General features: G+C 41.1%; 9 protein-coding genes across 9 annotated transcripts; 5 read left to right on the top strand and 4 right to left on the bottom strand.

Annotated features, from left to right (window-relative positions):
• The first annotated feature begins 74 nt into the window (after positions 1–74).
• On the top strand, positions 75–754 carry P153DRAFT_305681 (uncharacterized protein). Its single transcript, XM_033664609.1, has 2 exons — positions 75–178; positions 231–754. The coding sequence occupies exon 2, from the start codon at positions 240–242 to the stop codon at positions 576–578; it is 339 nt and encodes a 112-aa protein (XP_033529237.1). The 5' UTR covers positions 75–178; positions 231–239; the 3' UTR covers positions 579–754.
• A 240-nt stretch (positions 755–994) lies between these two features.
• Positions 995–2789, bottom strand: P153DRAFT_329634 (uncharacterized protein; the record flags this gene model as incomplete). The annotated part of the gene is made up of 3 exons (XM_033665397.1): positions 995–1509; positions 1654–1883; positions 1945–2789. 3 exons carry the CDS (start codon positions 2787–2789, stop codon positions 995–997), a joined length of 1590 nt encoding a protein of 529 aa, XP_033529236.1.
• Positions 2790–3095: 306 nt separating this feature from the next.
• P153DRAFT_380662 (uncharacterized protein) lies at positions 3096–3569 on the bottom strand (the record flags this gene model as incomplete). Its single annotated transcript, XM_033669947.1, has 1 exon — positions 3096–3569. The coding sequence occupies one exon, from the start codon at positions 3567–3569 to the stop codon at positions 3096–3098; it is 474 nt and encodes a 157-aa protein (XP_033529235.1).
• A 672-nt stretch (positions 3570–4241) lies between these two features.
• P153DRAFT_402657 (uncharacterized protein) lies at positions 4242–5477 on the top strand (the record flags this gene model as incomplete). The annotated part of the gene is made up of 3 exons (XM_033671971.1): positions 4242–4519; positions 4572–4944; positions 5010–5477. The coding sequence occupies exons 1-3, from the start codon at positions 4485–4487 to the stop codon at positions 5475–5477; spliced, it is 876 nt and encodes a 291-aa protein (XP_033529234.1). The 5' UTR covers positions 4242–4484.
• Positions 5478–6674: 1197 nt separating this feature from the next.
• P153DRAFT_362575 (uncharacterized protein) lies at positions 6675–7654 on the top strand. The gene has a single exon (XM_033667167.1). The coding sequence runs from the start codon at positions 6744–6746 to the stop codon at positions 7461–7463; it is 720 nt and encodes a 239-aa protein (XP_033529233.1). The 5' UTR covers positions 6675–6743; the 3' UTR covers positions 7464–7654.
• A 381-nt stretch (positions 7655–8035) lies between these two features.
• On the bottom strand, positions 8036–9867 carry P153DRAFT_352777 (glycosyltransferase family 20 protein; the record flags this gene model as incomplete). Its single annotated transcript, XM_033666399.1, has 4 exons — positions 8036–8315; positions 8365–9075; positions 9123–9495; positions 9552–9867. 4 exons carry the CDS (start codon positions 9865–9867, stop codon positions 8036–8038), a joined length of 1680 nt encoding a protein of 559 aa, XP_033529232.1.
• Positions 9868–10512: 645 nt separating this feature from the next.
• On the top strand, positions 10513–12035 carry P153DRAFT_419440 (uncharacterized protein). Its single transcript, XM_033672188.1, has 2 exons — positions 10513–10863; positions 10917–12035. Exons 1-2 carry the CDS (start codon positions 10651–10653, stop codon positions 11958–11960), a joined length of 1257 nt encoding a protein of 418 aa, XP_033529231.1. The 5' UTR covers positions 10513–10650; the 3' UTR covers positions 11961–12035.
• A 305-nt stretch (positions 12036–12340) lies between these two features.
• Positions 12341–13049, bottom strand: P153DRAFT_380658 (acyl-CoA N-acyltransferase; the record flags this gene model as incomplete). The annotated part of the gene is made up of 2 exons (XM_033669946.1): positions 12341–12881; positions 12928–13049. The coding sequence occupies 2 exons, from the start codon at positions 13047–13049 to the stop codon at positions 12341–12343; spliced, it is 663 nt and encodes a 220-aa protein (XP_033529230.1).
• A 149-nt stretch (positions 13050–13198) lies between these two features.
• P153DRAFT_419438 (oligosaccharide translocation protein RFT1) lies at positions 13199–15222 on the top strand. Its single transcript, XM_033672187.1, has one exon. The coding sequence runs from the start codon at positions 13311–13313 to the stop codon at positions 14934–14936; it is 1626 nt and encodes a 541-aa protein (XP_033529229.1). The 5' UTR covers positions 13199–13310; the 3' UTR covers positions 14937–15222.
• The last annotated feature ends 9437 nt before the right edge of the window (positions 15223–24659 follow it).

Genomic DNA, 24659 nt, shown 5'->3' with positions numbered 1-24659 from the left:
AGATGACGTATCCGAGGTAGTAGCTGGCCGAAAGCTTGAAAAGCGCAACTCACGCGCGCATCGCAGGTCGCTCATCTGCGATACGACCAGCCTACTAACTTCACTAAACCTCTAAAGCTACCCACCAAACCAAACCACACCAGCAACCCACCTAACCCCTAACCCAAACCCAAACCTCGTAAGCTCACCCCTCTTCCCCTCTTTCCTCTCCTCATGCTAACCCCACGCAGCCACCCAACATGTCTCTGCCCCTCCTCTTCACGCTGCCCCCAGGAAAGCGCCACGAGCTGATCCTGGTCGACACGTCGAAACCCACACTCAAAGCGCTCAACGCGCAAATAACCTCTACGCTCGCCTCGTCCCCCAACTGCGCCGAGTTCATGGGCAAGTACAAGTCAGCCGAGACGAAGGAGCAGATCGAGGAGATCAAAGTGCTGTGGGACATGAGCAGTCGCGACGCGAACATCTGGCCCGAGAGCACGATTTTGAACGAGGGGAATTTCGCGGCTGTGCTGGAGGTGCTCAAGGGAGCGCCGGGGAAGGATGTACTGTCGATTAAGGTGGGAAAGGTGGAGTAGGGATTCAATGTGAGAGACGATGAAGTAGGTTTTGAGATACGTCCTATATCGAATAACGATGCTGCATTGCAACCCAAACTCCCGCGTTCGAAAACGCCGTCAGCTATGATCCCCATGCATTGCTGTGTAGACCCTGCGGTATAGACTAGAAATGGACATGAGACGATGGTATTGTGAATAGAAAAGAAATGCATACGTCGACAACGAGGCGGCGTAGCGACACATGAGGAGTGAAAGTGAAGCGGAGGGTATCCAGACCAGTACGCAAACCCACATTCCGGTTACAAAGCCATAAAACGCCGTTCTAGATGTTGAGACACCATATATTGAAATCCGTAAAAAATGCCGTCGCGTATTTTCGGATTCGAAAGAAAAGCACCGTACAGTGTAAAGAAACGATGAAAGAACTCTCTCAATCATTTGCCATTTGGCTCGGTTATCATCTGTTGCCAGTGCACGAGGTCGCGACTCAGAAAGTCCATCATCTGTGTGGTGCTGAGTTCCTTGAACTTGGAGACATCCACGTCGTCGTCTTTGGTCCCTTCTTGGCTATGATCGCCGTTTGTAGCAGCGATAAAAGATCGTACAGCTGGAGCTGGTATATGCTTCTCGCCTGCCATCTCGACTTGCCGCTGCGCGATGTAGTTTTGCATAGCGCCTGCCGGACGTCTGATATCGTTCCATGAAACCTTCTGCAGCCGCCAGTTCTTCGACTTGGCAGATTTTTGTCCTGCAGCCCCATCACTGCTATCGTGTCCGTTGCTAATGCCATTTGTGGCGCTTGGCTGAGGCGAGTTTGGTATGTCGTGTGCGGGGGAAACACCATTTGTTGCGGGCATAGCGTCGCGTGAGTACTGGTTCCGACCAAGACGGCCGCGAGACTTCTGCGGTGGCCGACCGCCTCGTCGTGGAGCTGGTACGGGCTTGGGGTCTGTCATGGGTATCTCTGGCGGCGCAGATTCGGAGACTATGGGGAGTGTGATAGGTTCTTCGGTGGGTGTAGGCGTAGGCTCTGGAGCTTCTGGTCCTTGTAGATGTCAGCTCTGAGCTTGATGTCATTGGGCCAGTCACATACCGTCTACTTTTCTTCGCTCTGCGCGTCCCTTCCGCCGATTTGCGGCTTCGACGCGTTCCTTCTCGCGATCCTTCTCGCGTTGTTCCTTGTCGCGCTGACTCCTTGCTGCAGCACCGCGTGGCTTCTGTTTTGGGGCAGAGGCATTGAGGCTTTCGTCTTCAGATTCGATGACGGGCGAGCCGCTAGGTGAACGTGAGCTTGTGCGCTGTCGTTTGACTTCTAGCTTGACCCTGTCGCAAAGCTTGTCAGCTTTTGTCTCGTTGAGTAGGCATCGCAGCGAGTGCTACTCACTCTTCGCTGTCGTCACGACTTCGTTTCTTGCGATTGCCGGTACTTGAAGGAGCAGTGCCCTCATGCTTGCTCTCCTCCAATACCTTCCTCAGAACCTCGTCTTCGTCGTATGCAGCCCGACTGTTCATTGTCGACCGGCGTTTGCCAAACGAATCGACGCTGGCTCGGGCGTTGCGGTCGTTCTCCCTGCTCGAGTGCCTCTCAGGCTCTTTTGAAACAGAAGACTCGTCTGCGTTCTCATTGTGCATTTCGTTATACACAGGGTAGTAGCGGGAGTAGTCGTGACCTTTGCCAGTTGGCAGGATCTTGTGAAGCTCGGTCCTGCAGAACTCGCAGAAGTAGTCTTCAGGGCTGGAGGCTTCGTCCAAGATGCCCACACAGCCACCGTGCTGCCAGACCTTGCACCAGTCGCACTGGATGAACAGTCCGCCGACATCGTCGCCCTGAGCGTCAGAGTCTGCCAGAGCAGGGCTGGACTGGGCGTATTCTGGTGGTAGGCCCGGGTAGTCCTGGAAACCACACACGCACCGCGTAACCTCGCCTTCCTCGGCATTGTCATCATCGAGATCGTCATCGAGCTTTGTCGACTCGTCTTCGTCGTTGTCTTGTTCGCGCGTGCGACGCCGGGTTAGCGGCACCTGCGCGCCGCGAGGTGGGTCTTCGAGCTCCTCTGACGAGAGCGAGTGCGGGGTCGACGACTTGTGCGGCGACGACTGCTTTTGATTGTTTTTCGCTGCTCGGTCTGTGCGGGCTGAGGAGACTGAGGATGAGGTGCTGCTGTGTGCTGTCGCGACGCTGGGCGGGGGCTGTGTGGTGCGAGCCCGCGACGATCGACGCGGCGACATGGTCGGTATCGCTGTCGCTGTTCCTGGGAACGGTGCGTAGGGAGCGCGTCGGCGATAGACGCGATTCGGGCGCCGGACAGCTTCGTGTGCGGGTCGCGCAAGGGTGTCTGGTCGTGTGAGGTGACGGGCAGGGGAGCGAGAGACGGGAGCTGGCAGGAGGCCAGTGGACAGCTACCCAACGCAGTTCAATGGCAGGGCCCCTGCGAGCGCGCGATGGCTGCCCTCTGGCTGACGTAGGTGGTGAGCGTTGGAGCGAGCAGATGACGCTGCAGATGCGGAGAGGGCGGGACAAAAGCTCCTCGAGCTTCAAAGGGCGACGACGAGATGAATTGACGAGAGATGGAAGAGGCCGAAGTGTGAAGACGGCATACTAGACGCGCGAGCCGGTGTCTGGACTTGTGTACGGGAACAATGCTGTGTGGGTAGACGAGCTGGAGGCGTGAGGAGAAATCGAGTCCCGAGCGCGGGCGCAACCGTCTTCGCGCCGCGCACAAACAGCCATCCGTAGTGGCCGGCACGTGACGTGCATCGTCTCGGAGCGCAGGGGCCCCCAGCACCGCGGGATTCGATCCATGGGAAGGCGAGGGTTTGGAAAATTGCAAAAAGAGTGGCGTGAACGGCCCATCTTCTGTTGTAAAGTCTGTCGAGAATACAGAGGACACAGGGTGAGGGGCACAAAGTGCTGGCAGTTGGCGCTGGTGACAAGGCAAGTTGCGATCCACCCGCTGCAAAGCAGGGGCGGCCAAGCCATTTCGCTTGTGCGTGGGCTTCCGGCAGCATCATTCACTCGAGCAGATGCCTAGCGCCCATGTCACAGTCACATAGACGGTGAGATCATACGAGCTACATTGGATTTACACCGTTCATTCTTGAAGACTACCAAATCTATCATCTTCATGGCTTGTCCAATCGCGGCTACATCACTCTGACGTTGTGCGTCTTGCTCAGTGTGTTCCCTCCACTGACGCGCTGTTATTGGAACCACTGCCTGCGCGCTGCTTCAAGTCACTGCATGATGTATGGGGAGTCGAGAAATCCATCAGCAGCCTTGGCTATCGTATCTGACTGACTTGTCGCCACCATCTGGGTCTAGATGTTTAGATGCAGCGGTCCAGCCAAAACATTCTTTTTTTCGACGTTTACAAATGGATGCGATGTACCGGTCGGATCGATGCACCCGGTTCATACTAAGACGTGAAACAATCTAGCAATATAACTGGAAGGCCAAATAGGTATATTGCAGCTCATAGCCTCGGATTTGCATAGTTTCCAACTGTTCGAAACGTGTTTCGGTGGAACAAGCACGGAAGCTACCCCACTCGCTCTATTCATATATTGCTCTGGTCATATAAAATAGGCCACATGTTCACAAAAGTCGTTTATGTGCGGTGCGATGATTGGTCAAGTTGATAAACTTCATATACACTTCAGCTTTATGTGAAGACAAGCAGTATACTTCATCTATTCCTGTCTTTCCTTCATATCTCTTCTACAGTCGATCTCCTAGCTCTTGCAATTCTTCCGCTGGTTTATGTCCATATATCCAGCATAATGTTAGAAGCGCAATCGGAACGTTGCTCACTTTCCGTCTTCTTACATCAAGGATAACTCAGTGCACGATTAGCTGCATATTAGACTGCTGAAAGCTGCCATTGTGTTGGGCTCTCTTGCATTCAGTATTCTACCACCATCAAGATGTTTGCTACACCCCTGATAGCTACCAGGAACGTGTGAGCAGGTTGAACATCCCAAATATTGTTGATGTGCTTATCAACCGTCTAGACTCAGCTCTTCAGAGTTGTACTCCAGCCACAGACGCTCTTCGAGCAGTACTTCGAGTCAACTCTCGCGCACGTCTTCCAATGCTTCAACTGCTTCAACTTCTGTATCAACTTTTTCGACTGCCAGCACGCAAAAACGACAACGACATTTCAGGACTTTCTCTTCAAAAAGTGCAGAATCTCAAAGTACGTCGTTGGCATTTGAGGCACACCCGCCATATGAGAATCAGCCATCAGCCACGCCAACCTACCCCGATAGATCCTGTACAGATTTGTTGGTCCGTTGCAAGAGCGAATTATACAATGTTAACCGCGCGGTTGTGTGCGGCCATTCACAGTGGTTTACAAACGTATGCGCTAGAGTGGCCACGACTGTAAGTATTTACTTCTATAGAAAATTGTCCATACTCCGCTCAATCACGCTGACATGTACCGAAAGGCATCCAAATGTGTAATCGATCTCAGTGCCGATAACTCGGATGCTGTTGCTGCAATGATGCAATATTGTTACCGACTCGATTACGTGGACGGGCTTTCTTCTCCAAAGTCGGATGCTCATAGCTGCGCTTTGCAGTTACACGTCGATGTGTACATGCTAGCGCAGCGGTACATTATTCCGGGCATGATGAAACTTGCGTTGCGAAAGTTTGAGGCTCTTGCTACTACGACGCTGACCACGGATAGCGATGGAGAAGATCTTTCCAAAGTGATCTGCGGGATGTATGCGAAAACATCAAGAGTAAGAGATGACCAGCTCCGGCCTGTAATTATCAAACTGTGCGCAGAACATATTGAGAAGTTCGCATGTGGGAACAGGCGGACAGCGGCAAGACTGTTTACCCTGATGGGTGAGCTGCCGGAGTTCAGATCAGATATTTTCGAGAAAGTAGCAGAGAGGTGGAAATGATATGTCTGTTCGCACCCAAGCCTGACTATGTGTTGAGCACAGAGAATCTTCTTGTGTGCTCGATTTCTTCTGTGTATATGTGAATGCGCACTCACACGAGAGACTATACACTCAAAACACTGATCTTCTTGAGGGATCAGTAGGTCTCCGACAGCGCAGTTTACGTCGACTTTCACCATCAACGATGGCCAAATGTGGCCATCCGCTTCCCGCTTTTCCGTCAAACAACGCGTTAGCCGGCGCGTCACAACGTTGTCTACGTGTATATTTCGCGTCTTGTAGTCACCTCGACAATACCCACTTCTATCTTTATTCGCCTCGATTTCTTTAGACGCAATCCTCTCCTCATGATTCCTGCATCAGCCTCAACTTACGGAAACTCAACAGGATCTGACGCCACCTCAGTGTGGGAACCATCAAACACAGCAATGCAGGAACGCAAACGTGCCTATAGCCAGGCTTTCCAGCCCGTCGCAGGTAACACTAGCTTCCCTCGCCCCATTCAGACTACTAGATACACGGATGCATCCTGCGTCTTATCCACACCTTCTGTCTTCTACGGTATAGACAAAGAGAATGAGACCTTGCTTGAACAGGATGGAAACAAGAGCATGTGGACTCTAGGTACTGCTCATCGGGTCCCTCACTTCCAACCAGGTCTCGCCCCGCCACCGAATCCAAATTACACGTATGCTCTTCAGTCACTTCCCGGACAGTTATACGCCGAACAGTATGCTTCGAACCAGACGATGTCACTCCCCACTGGCGGATTCTCTTCCAACTTTCCCAACATGAGTCAACCCACAGTACCTACGCCTCCGACAGTACAGAAGCACTCGTTATTTGATCTCTATCCGCCCAGCCCGCCGTCAAGTTCTCCGTCTTCTCTAGATCAAGTCCTGGGCGCTTACATAGACCCCGGATCTGGTCCGGCGGTCTACATGGATTTGGATGTACAGATGAGCGACCATCTGACTCCGGTAGGCCCTCTGACTCCAAGCGCACTTGGGTTCAGCACATTGTCTCTGTTGGACACTCCAAAACAATCGCTACTATCAACCCCTCTCAGAGGCTTGGCTCGTAGAGATCGTACTATTGTCCATGTGGTACCTTCAAGTACATTCTATGAGTATGTGCATCCGAAGTCTTGTATAGAGGGATTTGCTAACATAGACATAGCATCTTCTCAACACCCATCCAGCCAAATGAGATCATCGTCATCTTCGACAAAGGCAAGAAGTTCGAGAAAGTCGACAAGTACCCATTATGCAGCGCCTCTCGCGTATTCACCCACCTTCTCGACGGGCCCTTCCTGGTAAGCTTCCTACTGCCACACCCCATCCACACATTACTCATCCCAACACCACTCAGGAATCACAAACCCGCACCATCCGCCTCCGTGACGACTTCCCCTACGCCGTCCACGCCATGCTCGAGTTCATCGACAAAGGCTTCTACTCGTTCCAACCCGAGTCGCGCGCGCGTTTCCCCTACATATCCAAGCTCGACTACCACATCCACGCGTACCTCGTGGGCGCAAAATACGAGGTCGCCGCGCTGTGCGAACACGCCATCAAAATGTACATCATCACAGCTGATATGACACTGCGATCGGCCTTCATCACCGACGCCAATGATCTAGACCACGCTCTCGCTTGCACGTCTACGGTATTAAATGCGCCTCCCCACCCGCACGACCGCTCGCCAGCCGCAGAACTCGACCGTTTCCTCGACAGCCTTGTTCTGCTGTGGAAGAATACGCCAGACCGTGATGACGCGATGCGTTGCGCTACGTTGCGCCTGATAAAGCACTATCTGAGTCGTTTGATGCGCTTGAGCTTCTTTGTCACGCTGATGATGCAGATGGTGGACTTTGGGGCGGATGTGGAGGAGGAGTTAATGGAGGATGGGTTCGAGGTTAAGTCGTATTCTGTGTTGAAGGGGGGGAGGCAGAGGAGCGACGTTAGGTTTGGTGAGGCTTGGTGAGCGACATGAGCGTGCGAGGTTATGTACATCGGCAAAAAGGAGCGGAGCTGGTCTTGTCGAGTGTCGACTGCTAATAGGGTTCGTGGCGAGAACAGCAGACGAAGACGCTGCTCACTGTCGAAATGAACCTGATAGAAGACGTGGAAATATTGGAGTGATGATTCTCCTCTAATAGGCGTACTATATCCACTGATTTGGACAAGCTGAGGAAGGAGAATGTCTAGTGTAGCATCTACATGACTAATTAATTATTTTGATGCACAAACGTCGGATAACTAACCAACGACGCTCAATGAACAGATTAAACGCACAAAAGATGGTGGAAAATATCATCGAAGTCAAACAGGGTATTTATCATTGCTACACTAAGCCATTGTAGGAGATCCAGATGCACTGCATGCTGTCTACCTTGGAAGGGAAAATAATCCTCGTCACTTTATACCCAGGCTATACCTGTCACGCCAAACGTCCATTGCATGCTATGCCACTAGTATGGAGAAAGAGAAAATAGGAATTGGGGTTGGAGTCAATCTCAGGAGAAAGGAAGTGGCCTTGATTGCACCTCATAGCTACTATGAGGTAGACTCTTTGGTCTGGATAGGTAGACTCTGCTCGGTAGCATTAGTACTCTCCTGCTGCGACTCGAGCGCAGCCGCAGGGCCGGACTCCGTGTCTTTGCTCGGGACAGAATCTTGCTCTTTGGCAGGCTGGCCGTCAGCTTGGTCTTCTACTGCGGAAGAATTGGCGCCGCCCTCGGTCGTTGACTTGCTAATCTTGTCGAACTTGACTTTCCTATCCGAAGATTCGGACATTCTTCTCAGCTCATTGACAAAAGACTCGCCCCACCATGCACTAAACGTGTTAGTTATGTATAGATTGAGTTTCGACCTGAGCACTTTACCTGGTGTACTTTCTGACGTATTTGGACAGCTTCTGGTAGTTGAGAGTTCGCTGCTCGTCTCCCATAGTGACTGCGTCGTGGATGGCGTCCGCGAGTTCCTCTGTGTTCCAAGGATTTACGATCAAACTACCGTTCAAGCTCTGCGCCGCGCCAGTGAACTCGGATAGAATCATGACGCCATGTCGCTTCTCCTGCGTGGCGATGTACTCATAGGATACTAGGTTCATGCCATCGCGAGTCGAAGATACGAGGCAGACGTCGGAGACGGAGTAAAGGGCGATCAGCTCGTCGAAAGAGACCGACTTGTGCATAAAGTGAATCGGCATAAATTCAATGGTGCCGAATTTGCCGTTGATTCGTCCGACGAGCTCATTGACAACCGCTCGGAGATTCTGGTACTCTTCCACGTCCTGTCGGGAAGGAACAGCGACCTGGACGAGCACAACCTTTCCAATCCATTCAGGGTGCTCGGTAAGGAACACTTCGAGCGCATGCAACTTCTGGGGAACACCCTTGATGTAATCCAGCCGATCGACACCAACGATCAGCTTGACGCCCTGGAACTTCTTCTCGAGCGCCGCAATGCGTTCTTGCACCTTGGGCTTCTGGAGGCCCTCGTCGAATTTCTCCGGGTCGATACCGATTGGAAACGCGCCGACCGTAATGACCTTGCCTTGGAATTCGACGCCGTTTGGTGTGGTCGCGAGACCCCTAACAAAGTCAGTATGTGTAAACTGAGTCGCTGTAGTGATATTTACAAAATTCGAGAACAACTGCTCAGGAAATGGCGAGCGTAGTCATATGTGTGGAAGCCGATCAGGTCGCAATGGAGTACACCAAGTAGAATCTCGTTGCGGACGGGAAGAATTCGGTAGATCTCTGAGCTGGGGAAGGGAGTATGCAAGAAGAAGCCGATCTTCACGTTCTTCTTCGTGTCGCCGATCTCCTCGCGCAGCATAGCAGGCATGAGCATGAGGTGGTAGTCGTGTACCCACACCATGTCGTTATCCTGGACTTCCTTTGCGACAGCTTTCGCGAATAGGCGGTTGGCCTCGGTATACCCGTCCCAAGCCGACTCGTCAAAGGTGATCTCTCCAGGGTGATAGTGGAAAAGCGGCCACATGATAGCGTCTGCCAATTAGCATTTGGTATATGGGGACGCAAATGTTATACTGGGGTGCGCTCACTTGAGAAACCGTTATAGTGGCGGTCTGCGAGCTCATCGTCGAGCATGACTGGTACCGCATTGTACTCCTTCTTAAGCTGGTCCTTGAGCGTGGACACCTCGTCATCTGGAACCTCAAGACCAGGCCACCCGTACCACTGGAAGGTCGTCGTCTTTGACAGTCCACTCAGACCGCTGACCAGTCCACCAGAGGACATGGACATCTCGAACTTGCCCTCATCTGAGCGCTTGATCGTGATGGGCAGGCGGTTCGACACGAGCAGCAGACGTCCCTCGTTCGTCTGCCTCCTTACAAGCGTCGTGGGCTCGTCCGCCATTTTTGCCGTGTATATATATGGAGAGTTGAATGTAGAAGGGCGGGGTATTTGAGGTAGGAGTGGTGTGATTGATTATGGGGGCGCAAAGTTTGTCGAGAGGGTGAGGTCGAGGGGTCAGCGGACCACTGCGTGGGCGTTTGTGAGAGGCCAGCAGGAGTGGTCGAAGCTTTCGACGAGAAGGGTCCACGGTGAGAGGGCTAATTTCTCTGTGGGTGACGAAAGGATGATTTTGGAGGCAGACCCGCTCAAGATAGCGAGTGGGTTCTCAGGACTTCGTCGATTCGTCGATTCGTCGATCGGAAAGCGATAAAACAGGCCTTAGGCCACTGCGGGGAGAGAAGGAATGAGCTTAGGGTAGGCTAATACTAGAGATTGTTGGGCGTGGTGGCATGCAAGTTGGGTGCTGTGCTGCGCTGACGGGTTTTGTTGAAGGGGTGAAGGCGCGCTGTGCAAACGGGCGGACTCAGATGTGACGTATATTGATTGGACCGCGGGGCTCACAGGCCAAGCGGTGAGCTGCACCGTGTAAAAGTTTGGGAGCGCTTAATTCGCCAAACATGTGCTTTCAAGTTTTGGGCTACCCAGGACGCTGAGGCTGAATTCAACAGTTCGCCCTGCTTTCTAGCGACCATTCGTTCGAGAATCATTTGACGTAATTGGCGGGGTACACTGTCACGTGTAGGCTAAAACAAAGCTTGGTAGTTCCTGCCTAGGTCGGAAAGCTAGTCGATCGCGTCGCGTAGTCGACGAGCAACATCGAAAACTTCCCAAACAACGCGTAACATGTCTGATTTGGGTTCCAAGTCACCTTCCGAGGGAGCTATATCGCACAAACTTCGCGATGTTGTCAGTGCAATCTACCAGGCCGGCAACTTGGACGACCTGACTATAAAACGCGTGCGCGCGCGTGCGGAGGAAGAGCTGGGCCTGGCCACTGGCCTCCTCAAGAGCTCGGAGTGGAAGCAAAAGAGTCAAGAGACTATTCATGAGGCTGTGGTGAGTGCTCATTAGTAGCATGGTTATCAGTACTCCTCTAACACTCTCACTAGGACAAGTATCGTACCGAGAACCCAGAGCCAGCGATTTCGCCAAAGCCTGCTACCACGAAGAAGGCTGCCGATAAGCCTAAAGTCAAGCCAGCAAAGAAGAAGACCGCCAAACCAAAGACGGAAAGTACGCAAGGTGTAAAGCGAAAAGCTGTAGTACCGGCAAAGAAGACTCAGAAGCGACAAAAGACTGTGTCTTCCGATGAGGAATCTGAAGCCAAACTGTCCGACGCAGAAAGCGAACCACCGCCAAAGAAGCTAGTGCGACGCTTGAAGAAGGTTGTGGCAGAAGACTCGGACGAGGAGGAAGATGTGACACCCCAACAAGCGACAAAGAAGACAAAGAAGGTCGTCAAGGACGATGAGAGTGAAGAGGAAGCAGCGTCAGTAAAGGAGCCAAGCACTCCACCTCCGGACACGAGTGGCAACAAGTCAGATAGTGAGATGTCGGTTCTACTCGACGACTCGCCACCGAAGAACAAGCGACAGAAGAAGGAACCAGCAGCAAGGACAAAGAAGGAGGCTAAGCCTGCAAAGGCCGTGGCAAAGCCCAAAGGTGAGGAGGATCCGGACACAGCCGAGATCAAGCGACTACAAGGCTGGTTAGTCAAATGTGGCATAAGGAAGGTCTGGTTCAAGGAGCTGGCTACTTGCGACACGTCTAAGGAGAAGGTCAAGCATCTGAAAGCAATGCTAAAAGACGCTGGGATGGATGGCAAGTACTCCGTTGAAAAGGCAGCCAAAATCAAGGAGGAGCGAGAGTTTGCCAAAGACTTAGCAGCCATCCAGGAAGGCGAAGCTGCGTGGGGGAAAGTAGGCGAAGAGAGCAGTGGGCGACCTCGACGTAGAGCGGCGGCTGCGGCGGCAAGTCGAACAGTGCAAAAGGTCGTACTTGAGGGTGACGACGAGGAAGATGAAGAAGACGAGGGCGATGGAGAGGAAGAGAATGACTCCAACGACGATGGTGATGAGGATGATGACGTTCAAGGCGAGTCGCAAGACGACGATGGTCAGAGCGAGAGCGATGCTGCAGACGACTCTGAATGATTTCGCTCAACTTTTGGAAGCTTGTAGTTTTAATCTCGATACCCCATCAAAAGTTAGCATATATGATATTATCATCTCAAAGCGTTGGACAGATATTCACGGCTCTCGAAAGTCCTTCGAGTTGACATGGTGGTCTAATTCATGTCTTGTAAAAGCGCAAAATCGGTTATATCACCGACATACTGGTATCCTTGGGCAGCAAGACTCCACAATGGCTTTCCTTGCTTATCACTGTAGGCGAACACAAAACGTGCGCAGCCTGTACTGAAAAAGCTCATACAGTGTTACAGGATTGTGTGATTGTACAAAATTCCGCCGATTTTTGGGCTTGCCACAGTACAACGTGTGGCATGTACGTGATGATGTGACTCCTCCGTCTATTACGTTACTCCTTTATTATGTAGGAGACATGACACGATGTCGTCCCTTGCTACAGCCTCCGCACAGCCTTGAGTCGCTTTATGCTGTGCCTCGCTCTTAGCATCCGGGCGAGCCATGTGGTACACCATAGTATCTCTCCATCCCAGTACCGGGTTCTCAAAGTCTTTCTCCCTCCGCTCATGAAACTTGAAGCCTGCCTTCAATAACACATTTTGACTACTGACAAGCTCGGGATCGGTGAGCGCTTCCGCGTACTCGTATCGTTTGGCTTTTGCCCCGGAATAGTAGTCGAAGAACAAGGGTAAGAATGCTCGAAGAGCCTCAGTCGCGTAGCCTTTGTCCCAATAGTTCGCATTCAGCATGTATCCGACCTCAGGAGCTCGCACTGCGCCTATGAGGCCGATTACGCGTACGTCGTCGCGAGACTTTCCGGTTGCGGAGGGCAGGAGCTCGATCACGAAGTTCCAGCAGTCTTCTCTGGCGTGACACCCAGCAATCCACTCTTTCGATCTCTCGAGGTCGTCGTTGGGCAGAATAGATCTGTATCAAGTCAGAGCGGTGTATATAGGTTAAGCAGCATACTCACGTGTGCTTCATCACGTCTGGATGCGCCCGCATCAACACAATGTCCTCCGCATCTTCTATAACAAGAGGCCGGATGAGCAACCTTTCAGTTTTAGCCACTATTTTGGGGTCGACTACTACCATCTTCACCAGCTCTGGCAGCAAAAATTGAGGGAGAAGCCATGATGCGGTGTGCTATAATGAGGTTCAGAGTCAGGATCTGTGAGCTGGTGCTGATGAAGCCATTCGGCTAGCTGCTTCTGAACACCGACTTTACCTACCTCCAACCACAACTCTCCGCGTCACTGCACCCCTGACAGCATCACTACATCACCAGCCTGCTATCCAATCATCATGACTCTTCATTAACTTCAAGGCTCCTGTCAACATCACGAACCACTAGCTATGTCGAACTCTATCCTTTCCGCCTCCGCCAAAGGCGCCACTTTTCTCATTATCCTGCAAGTTGCTTCTCGGGCACTCACATTCGCTGTCAATCAGATCCTGTTGAGATTCTTGTCGCCTGAACTTCTCGGCGTCTCAGCTCAGCTCGAACTGTTCTCTATTTCTGTGCTCTACTTCGCACGGGAGAGTCTACGAGTAGCTCTTCAGCGCCAAGCTCAGGGGGTCCAAGCTGTTGTCAATCTCTCATATCTTGCAGTCATTTCTGGAGTTCCGTTGACGTTTGGCCTCGCTCATCTGTGGCTTCGGTCTGATACGCCAAATGTCCCCTACTTCGTGGAAGCTCTAAGCGTCTATGGATTTGCTACGATCGTCGAACTTGTTACTGAGCCGGCATTCTCAGCCGTGCAACATAAGCTTTTATACAAGATTCGAGCCTCAGCGGAAAGTACTGGTACTGTGCTCCGCTGCGTTGGGACATGTGGGTCTGCTATCTTGGCAAGCCGAGCTGGTCTTGACATTGGAGTCCTGCCGTTTGCGATAGGACAGCTGAGCTACGCCTTATCACTGTTTGTGGTCTACCTGTACAAGACATGGCCTGTGTCGGATGAGCACCGTTTCTCGCTGCTCCCAAAGCAAATACCGGCAACAAAAGACGACTCAAGCATACTCAACTATTTCTCAGCTCCTCTCCTACGACTCACGGCATCACTTACTTTACAGTCCGCCTTGAAGTATATCCTTACCCAAGGAGATTCGCTGCTCATTACGACAATGGCATCCCTTGCGGATCAAGGAGCATATGCTCTGGCATCCAACTATGGAGGGCTGGTTGCACGAATGCTGTTTCAGCCTATTGAGGAAAGCAGTCGCAATCTTTTCGCAAAACTTTGCGCGAATGCAGAGCCCACGGAGGACGCCAACGACATGAAAGCGAAGACTTTGGAGAAGGATAAGGATCAGCAACAGAGCCTTTTACAAGCCAATAAGATCTTGACCACAATCATACACCTGTATACAATCATCTCCTTGTTCGCGATAACTTTGGGACCATCACTCGCTCCAATTCTTCTTTCCATCGTGGCAGGTAAGAAATGGTCCGCGACCTCGGCCTCGAAGGTTCTGACCACATATTGTTACTACATACCATTTCTAGCAATCAACGGTGTGACAGAGGCCTTTGTGGCAGCCGTTGCTACGAACAAGGAGCTGTACACACAATCCATCTCCATGGGGATCTTCTTCGCTTTCTTTGCTGGCAGCGCGTGGTTTTTTGTCGGACAACTCCAGCTCGGAGGAAGTGGGGTGGTACTCGCAAACACGGTCAACATGGGCTTACGCATCGTCTGGAATACGTGGTTCATGAAGAGGTTTTTCGGACAGAGAGGGTTGCAATTCAAGATTTCAGACACGCTACCATCAGTTACGGCTCTTGCGCCAGCTGTCATCATTCCTACGTTGATGCAGACAAAACCAGGTTTGCAGTATGTCGCACAGTTCGGTGTGCTTGGGGAGCTGTTTAGTATGGGTTTAGTTGGAGGTCTTTATGTTCTGCATGTTCTTTTCTTCGAGCGACTTTTCTTCTTAGACTGCTACCGGATGCTGCGTCCTTCACGATCTTCGCCGTGATTTCGATGATAGAATCAAGATTCGCTTTTCATAAGAAGTTTCCTCCGTTAGCGTTATCCTCATGCACCTTCTTTCTCGGCCATGTGGAAAAGCTGGAAAAAAGCTACGTTATTCCTAGTAAAAGACGCAACGAAATTACAGAAACAAATGCGACGAACAAAGTAAGTCAGACGTATACCAGCAGCCAGAAGGCTATGGAAATTTTACGTTAACTTCATGTGTAGTTATTAAGCTGTTGCTAGACTTTGCTGAAGTTTTTTGGAGCTTGTACAAGATACACCTTCCGTTTATCTCATAAATTAGGCGCTCCCTAAATTGCACGCTAACAAAACTCCTGTAAACTCCTAAGCTAATTACAGCAGTAGCATAAAGTTAAACTCCTACACTAATAAAAGTATACTTATATAATATATAGTAAACGTATTTATAAAGTATCTAAGGAAAAATAGTTTCTAGCTTAGTATATCTTTAATTTAAATACTATTTTTTATTTAGATTACTATAACTATTATATAACTACTATAACCCTTTACTTTTAGTATATAATTAGATTAATATAAAGGTAAATCTTATTTACCTTATTTATATATATTAAAATAATACTATACTTAGAGGGGATATATATACTATTAAAAACTATATATTTTTAAGTTTAAATATACCTACCTACTTAGAAAATAAGTAATATAATATTTTATAAAGTCTTATAAAGTCCTAAAAACTCTAAAGATATTTCTTAAATACTTTTAAACTCTTTTAAAGTTATAGACTAATATTATTATAATATAATAGATACTTACCTTAGTAATAGTTAAGCCTATATATAGTATATAGCTAAACTTCTTTAAACTTCTTTAAATACCTTTAAACTTCTTTAAACTCCTATAGACCTTAAGTAAGAGAATATACTAAGTATAAAAAAAAGAAAGGCTAAAAGTAAAGGTACTAATAAGTAAATAAAGTAGAGTTATACTTATATAGCTATAACTACTTATACTGCTATAGAAGCTTATAACGCTATACTATTATTAGCTTATATTACTTATATCCTAGATATAAGTCTTACTAAATTACTTATAGTAATTAATAAGGCCTAAAAGTATAATAATTACTAACTATAAGAGAAGGTAGTATAAGTATATTTATAATATATACTTTTCTATAGATATACTACTATTCTAGTTTTATAGAATAAGTAAGTTTATATACTATAATAGCTTATCTTTAGTTTAAGTAATATACTTCTTATTACCTAAACTAGTTTTAAGAAGAGTCTTATATTCTATATATATTCTATCTTAATAAGTTTAATAACCTTTTAGTTAATACTATTAATAAAGCTAAAAAATAAGTAGTTAAAGAATATTAAATAACTTAATAGCTTATATTTATATCTAATTAATATAAAGATATAAGGTATAGAAAAGTTATTACTAGTTTAAGTTATAAATAGTAAGTTTACCTATATTCTACTAGGTTTAGAGTAAGTGTTAAGCTAGTTATTTTAAAATATACTTAAGTATATAGACCTTTAGGCTAAGATTAGTTTAGTTATAATAAATAAGTATTATTTTATTCTATAATAGAAGAAGTTCTACTTAGCCTTTATACTTCTAGAAAAACTATAGATAATACTTTACTAAGATATTACCTAGTTTAGATACTCTATAATACTTAATATAGTAACTAAAAATAAGGTCTTAAGTATAGCTAAGTTTTATAAAGTTAGTAACTATATATACTAAACTAAGGTAATCTAGATATCTATTAACTAGCCTAATATTAGTTTATATATTATACTAATACTTTAAAAGAAGCTAGAATTATAGAATATACTATACTTTCTACTTAGTAATATAGTTTATAGTAAAGACGTAACACTAGGTATAATACTAAAGATAATTATATTTATTAATAGCTATACGTTAGTATAGGAAGTAGCTATATAAGTAATAAAGATACTTCTTTAGATATTAGCTAGTTTTAAAACTAACTTCTAGTATAGTATATTTCTATTAGTAGCTAAGTATAGTGTTTTTAATATAGTTTAGGTATTTACTATAAATATATCTTAGTATAATTATAATATTATATATAAAGAGTTCCTAAAGCTATTATCTATAGTCTATATTATATTTATAATAATAAGCCTTAGTATAAGTATTAATATACCTAATATATTATACGTTATTACTTAGAAAATTCTAATTACTAGAAGTTTTATAGATCTATAGTAATAGCTTAGGTATAGTAGCTATAGCCTAAAGTATACTAGTGTAGAGAAGAGGTCTTTAACACCTCTTTAGGCACGTGTAGCTTAATGCTGGATAGGATAAGTATATTGTTAGTTAATACTCTGTTAAGCTCCTATTAGAGGCTTAACTACTATGTACTAATCCTAGATTATATAACCTGCGTTATATAATCTTACTCTAATACTCCTTTAGATATACTTCCTATGTTACTCTACTATACTAGTATAGGTTATATTTTACTACTATATTAGCTCTTTAATTTAGAAGGCTTAAAAGATATATTATTATCTACTATAGTTAATAGAAATACATAGTAGAAACTGCTTATAAAGTAGAAGTAGGCTTATAACTAGTTATTAGTTAATAGAATAAAGTTATAAAGTTAGCTGTTATAGTTTATAACTCCTAAAGATATTTATAATATAGAGAATAACTTATAGTATAAACTAACCTAGAATAAATTATAGCCTCTATCTATATAAGAAATAGGATTATAGAGTAGTATAAATAAGAAGAAAAGGTAAACTAAGGTAGATATAATACGCTAGATAGGCTTACTAAAGCCTTAGTTAGATATAGTAAATAGCTTTTATTATTAGTATAGCTTCTTACTTAATCTAAGTAAATATAAGTAGCTTAGGGTACTAGGTAGGCTACTTATAGAGAGAGATTAATACTATTTTACTTATAACTTAGATCTACTACTAGTATTAATATCTTTACCTAAATAACTAAAACTAATCTATATTTATAGTAGCTTACTTTAAAGCTATATATAAAAAGGTCTTATTATATTTATAGTAGAGAAAGTAGCTTAGCTATTTAGTAGTAATAATAGGCATTTTCTATTACTAGCTAGATTCTACTTAAATAAAACTTATATATTAGAGCTGTTTATAGCCTACGCTGCTAGTAGTTTACTAGTATTTAATATATAGTTAAGTAATTTAGTAAGAGCTAAAAATAATACTTTTAAATACTTATACTTCTAAGCCCTAGTATTATTAGTATAGAATAAGTGTAATTATACTAGTAAGTATAGTATACTTATTACAGCATTACGTACTATTATAGAAAAAGTATATAAAGACTATAACTAATACTATATAGAGAAATAGTATAGTTAAAAGTTAAAAGTATCTTAAGCTAGGTTTCTACCTATTAGCGCGTTAATAAATTTAGTAGATATAAATTAATAGTAAAATAATAACCTAGCTACCTTAGTTACTCTCTATTAATGTAGTATACTTTAGGATAGTTATAATCTTATATAGGTATATATTACTTCTAATTAGGTTAACTTAGATATTCTAAATACTCTTTTTCTAGATATTTAGGCTAGTATTAAGTATCTTTAAAAGATATAATATATATTTAAGCTAGTATTATAGAGGAGAGGTCTTTAACGCCTCTTTAGGCACGTGTAGCTTAATACTGGATAGGATAAGTGTATTATTAGTTAATACTCTCTTAAGCTCCTATTAGAGGCTTAACTGCTATATACTAATCCTAGATTATATAACCTGCGTTACATAATCTTACTCTAATACTTCTTTAGATATACTTCCTATATTGCTCTACTACAGTATCTTTACTTATTTAATCTAACGTATCCCTAACTAATATAGTTAGTAGAGATTATACTATACTATAAAGAAAAAAAACTATAATACTATACGTAATACTACTTTATAAGTGTTACGTAACTAAATTAAATAGAAGGCTAACTTATTAAATAAATAATACGTTTATAACGCCTAAGTCTAATTAGATACTTATAGTGCTAGCTATATCTTCTAGTAGGTAGGTAAGAATACTAATACTCTAAAGTAAAGAAATATTTATTTTATATAAGTTAGTTAGAAAAGGAGCTTAAAGGGCTTTAAATAACTTTATATAACTTTAAAAGACTTTATATAACTTTAAAGAACTTTATAGAAGTTTAAAGGAATTTAATATATATACTATCTTAATATAGGTATTATAGTAGAAGAGTTTACTACTTATAAGCTTCTTTATTTTTATAGAACTACTATAGTTAGTAACGTAGAAGTAGTTTAGTATATAATACTTATTAAGTAGTACTATAATAATAAGGTATATATAAGTAAGTATATAATTAAAAGAGAAGGTAGTAGTTAGTAATATAGAAGTAGTTTAGCGTATAGAGCTTACTAGGTAGTACTATAGTAATAAGGTACGTATAAGTAAGTATATAATTAAAAAAAAAGATAGTAGTTAGATATAAGTCTATAAATAGTAGAGTTAGAATAAGTAAATAGGTTATTATTTCTTAGATTAAGGGCAGCCTTTTATAGAGTAGAAGAGGTATTAGAATAGGTAGTAAGAGTTTAGCTTTAGGCTTAACTAAGTAGAGAGTAGGTTTATTATTAAAGTTAGAATATTAGTAAGGTATATTAGTAGGAGGGTAAGAATAAAGAGAGGGTTAGGATAGTAAAAGATTTTTCTATTTACTAAAGTAAATAGTTTTAGCTGTATTAGGAGTAGGTTTATTTTAAAGTTAAAATATTAATAGGTCTATAAAGGACTAACTAAAGATAGGTTATTATTCTTTAAGTATTAGTTTTAGGATATTAGTAAAGGTACTAGAAGCTTAAAGAAGGAGTATAAAGTAGTAAAAATCCTTTACTTACTCTTAAGATTAATAGAACTAATATATATATATATAAATAATATATTATTCTTTATTCTTAATAGGTATAGGACTTTATAGAAGTTTAAAGGACTTTAGTAAAGTTCTTAAAACTTTAGATAAGTTTCTAGTTCTTTTACTTATAGCCTAAATAAAAGCTTAGGGCGTTTATAACTTAATTTACCTACTTATACTTATTTAGTAATTAGCCTAGAAGTCTATAAGACTTTTACTTATTATATAATTAGCCTAGGAGTTTAAAGAACTTTTACCTATTATATAGTTAGCTATTAGTTAAATTATAGTAATGTAGTAATATAGTAGAAGGTATACCTTTACTATTACTTTTACCTTTATTATACTAATACTAGCTAGTATACTTAAAGACTTTATACCTTATTACTACTTCTAAAACTTAAACTTAAACTGCTTTCTCTTTCTCTAATAATAATAATACTACTACTACTACTATTACTACTATAATATCTACTTATTCTACTACCTATATTATATATACCTACTACCTTTATATTATACTTAAAGAGAGTAGTATTCTTACTACTACTACTACTATTATACTATAAGTACTTTACTTAGGTACTATCTACGCTTCTTTATAAGTTAAATTATAAAAGCTATACTTATAAAGCTTTATTTCTTTATAAAATATAGATATATTAACTAAGTAATAGGCTTTTACTTTATCTTTACTACTTTTATATAGCTTTATATTACTACTACTTACTCTTACCTCTACTACTTACTACCTTACTTTTACTCTTACTATTACTACTACCTATCTTACCTTTACCTTTATTACTACTACTGCCTACCTTACTCTTACTACTATTTACCTTACTTCTACTACTACCTACCTTACTTTCTTAGCTTTTTATTAGCCCTAATAATAATAATAATAATAATAAAATAGAGGACTAGCCCCTACTCTCTACCTTTAATAATAATAATAATAATAAACTAGGTACTATACTTTTTTTTATTTACTTTTCTACTTCTTCTTTATAAGTAACTATAATAAAGAATATATTAATAGTATAACTAATGTAATATAGGCTTTATACCTTCTTAGCTTTAGCTTAACCTACTACTAGTCTAGTTACTAAACCTCCTTATTCTAGTAATATAGGCTATAGTAACTAGGCTTAAATAGTACCTAATATATAGCTTTTATAGCTGTATACAGTTCTAGTTTAAACCTTTAAGTAGTAGGTATACTATAAAGAAGGTTACTAGTATTATACTAGTAACTTTATATATTAGGTATTAGCTGTACTATAGTAGGTAATTATAAACTATATTAGTTATATTATAAAGTTAGAACTTAGTAAAGAGTAGTTTAGTAATAACTAGTATTATAATTATTAAACTAATAACCTAGAGTACTAGGTATACTTAGGAAAAGCTAAAGCCTATATTAAATATATAGGTTAGGCCTATGCACGCTGCTGCTTTACTATTAAGTATAGTAGATATACTATTATAAAGTAGTAGGTTAAGTATTCTCTTTAAGATAACTTACCTTTAGGCTTAAAGGGGTTAGCTTATAAGCTACCTCTATTATCTAGTTTTAAAGGTTATAGTATAGCTGTTTACTAAGGGTATAGTACTATAGAACTATTATTCTTTATACTATTAACTTCTAATTTACCTTAGTTAGCTTAATATACCTATATAAGTAAAGAAGTTAGGTATTAGAGAAGAGCTAATAGTATAAGTTTATAAAGAAGTATACTACTATAGGACTATTTATAGATATATAAATATTCTATATAAATAAGAGCTTAGGTTAGAAACTTTAATATAACTTTTCTATTATTAAGCTTATCTTATTAGTAACTTTAATCTGTAACTACTATTTCTATAATACTAAGTAATACTTCTACCTAAATACTATATATAAGATATCTACCTATAGTAATAATTAATAACTTAGACTAAACTTCTATAAAGTTCTATTACTATAGACAAAGTTATACTAATTCTATATATACTATTTTAGTATCTTAGCTTACGCCTCTAGTACTAGGCATATTTTTTTTAAATATAAAGGTATAACTACTATCTTAGTATCTTAGCTTACGCCTTTAGTACTAGGTATATTTCTCTTAGATATAAAGGCGTAACTACTTCTTTCTTATAAGAAAGTAGCTATAAGCTAATAATAATAATAGTATAGGTATAAGTTTCTTAATTAAAGGCCTATTATATTTATACTTTTATATATAAGGCGCTTTTCTAGTTATTATATTGTAGTATATACTTCTTATATTACATAGAAGTAAGTAGTATAAGAGGATTATAATATATAAGAAATAGCTAGGACTAGTAGCTAGGTAGTTATAAGTAAAAGAAGAATAAAGAAAAAAAGTATAATAATAGCCTCTATTAGAATTTATAATAGTACGCTATAGATTATAATATATAAAAGATAGCTAAAACTAGCAGCTAGGTAGTTATAGGTAGAAGAAAAAAAATAAAAAGAAGTATAATAATAGCCTCTATTAAGATTTATAATAGAATACTATAGATTATAAAATAGACTTTTAGCTAGCTTACTATAGCTATAAGACTAGTTAGTTTTAAAGCTTACTAGAAGTTCTTTAAACTTCTTTATACTCCTAAGCTAGTAAAAGGCGCCTATAGTGCGTAAACGTAGAAGGTTTAAGGGTAGAGAAATACCTACCTAGAGTTAGCCTATAATAGGCTTAAAGTTAGAAGTAAGTAGAGTTATAAATAGTTCTTTAAGAATGCCCTTAGTAATCTCTTAAATAGTAGAATATAGAAGGTATTATCTTATTATATTAAAAGCCCTTAATAGATATAATCTTATAGATAGTAATAGGTAATATTTTAGTATACTAAAAGCCTTTACTAGGTTCTAACTTATAAGCTCTAGCACTAGTAAGCTAAATAAATATACTCCTTTAAAGTTCTTTAAAGTTCTTTAAAGCCCTTTAAACTTCTTTAAACTCCTAAGCTAATTAGACTTATAGTAATAACTTAGTAATATTTTTACTTTAATATATTAGTTAGTACTTAAGGCTTTAGTATAAATCTTACTTTTAAACTTTAATAGGTAGTAACTACTAACTACTTTAAGTACTAATAACTACCTCTCTATATCTTCTTTTTTTAAAGGCTTAGGTTATTCTTTACTTATTTCTTCTACCTCTTATATACTTAAATAATTTATAGATAAATATACTAACTAGGCCTTAAAAGATAGTAATATTAAGCCTCTTTAGGATGTATATCTCTTCTTCTAAACTATATTATAGGATAAGAGAGCTAATATATATATATTAAAGTAGAAGCTAATATAAAAGCTTAGCTACCTCTATAAACTATAGGCTAAAGTTCTTAAGAAGAAAGCTACTAAAGGCTATATTATACTTAAAGTCTCTACTTTATATAGTATTATTATAAGTTATACTGTTAAGGTATTTATCTTTATAATCTATTAATATCTTATACCTTAATAATTATAATATTTAGCTCTAACCCTAAGTTTAACCTATTTAGTAAATATATAAATAAAGAGGTTAAATTATCTCTACTACTAGATTTATTCTTTAATTTAGATATAGTTTAATTTAAGACTTCTCTACTAATACTTAACTATGCTAAGACCCTCTAGGCTAAGCTCTTTAGTACTAGTATATATATCCTAAAACCTATTAAGGGCTTTTAATATATTAAGATAATACCTTTTATTATTTAAGAAGTAGTTAAGGGTATTCTAGGTAACCTATTTATAACTCTACCTGCTCTTAACTTTAAGCCTATTATAGATCTCTAGACTAGTTTTAAAACTTTAAGATAGATAGCTATTTATAAATAGGAAGTCTTACTAATACCTATTTATATAACGGGCTAGGCCTAGTAGAACCTTGGTAAGTAAAGCCTTAAAGCTTAGCAGGCCTAACTGCTAACACCTATACTACTGCCTATACTTTAGAAACTCTTAGTACGCTACTAGAAGAACTATAAGTAGAGGAAAACTAGTACTATAGATCCTTAGTAAATTTATTTAATTTATACTAGTAATTACCCTTAGGGTTAGCCCTTTATATTTAAATTTGCTTATAAAAACACCCTTAGGTATTAGAAGTACCTTAGGAACTACTAGCAGTATATTTATTAAGAGAGATACTATAGTTACTAAGCTAAAAGCAAAAGCTTTATAGCTAGTAGAGATAGGCTTTATACAGAAAGTAATTAAAATACGCCTATAAACTATAGCAGGATAGAACTTAGATAAATAGGAAGTTCTACTAAAACTTTAGCTAGTTTCCTAGAGTTTCTAAGAGGATAAATAATAGATAATAAGGTTTATAAATATACTAATCTTAATAGCTAGTCTATTATTAGTAGCAGCTAGAAAATAACTAATTAAAGAATTTAATAAAGGGTCCTCCTTAGAAGAACTACGTAATATACTATAGATACTAACTTAGAAGATTAACCTCCTTAAAAATAATATACTACTACTACCTACTTCTTCTAAATAGAGAGTTTAATAATTAGAAGAAGAGGTATATAGACTAAGGGTAGTTCTAAGACTAACTTTTTTTATAATAACTACTAGGACCTATATAAAAAACTTTAAGATACTAGATCCTAACTACTATAATAGTAACTAGAAGAACTATTAGAGATTCTAAACCTAGATAAACTATAAGCTAGAACGTAATATTAGAGGACTAGAATTAGGCCTTAAGTATATTTTTAACTAATTAAAGAGGCCTACAGCTAGTATTACCCTATTATAGATAGATTATAATAAAATAGGTA

Source organism: Dothidotthia symphoricarpi (assembly GCF_010015815.1).
Source record: "Dothidotthia symphoricarpi CBS 119687 unplaced genomic scaffold P153scaffold_1, whole genome shotgun sequence".
NCBI classification, from domain to species: domain Eukaryota; kingdom Fungi; phylum Ascomycota; class Dothideomycetes; order Pleosporales; family Dothidotthiaceae; genus Dothidotthia; species Dothidotthia symphoricarpi.
The sequence above is the reverse complement of the archived record's forward strand: the minus strand, read 5'-3'. Positions and strand labels throughout refer to the sequence as shown.

Bases quoted from the DNA above. Each gene is read 5' to 3' on its own strand.
- P153DRAFT_305681 (XM_033664609.1), top strand. From the start codon at position 240: ATGTCTCTGCCCCTCCTCTTCACGCTGCCCCCAGGAAAGCGCCACGAG.
- P153DRAFT_362575 (XM_033667167.1), top strand. From the start codon at position 6,744: ATGCAGCGCCTCTCGCGTATTCACCCACCTTCTCGACGGGCCCTTCCT.
- P153DRAFT_419440 (XM_033672188.1), top strand. From the start codon at position 10,651: ATGTCTGATTTGGGTTCCAAGTCACCTTCCGAGGGAGCTATATCGCAC. The intron at 10,864-10,916 runs GTGAGTGCTCAT...CACTCTCACTAG, and splicing joins AGACTATTCATGAGGCTGTG to GACAAGTATCGTACCGAGAA.
- P153DRAFT_419438 (XM_033672187.1), top strand. From the start codon at position 13,311: ATGTCGAACTCTATCCTTTCCGCCTCCGCCAAAGGCGCCACTTTTCTC.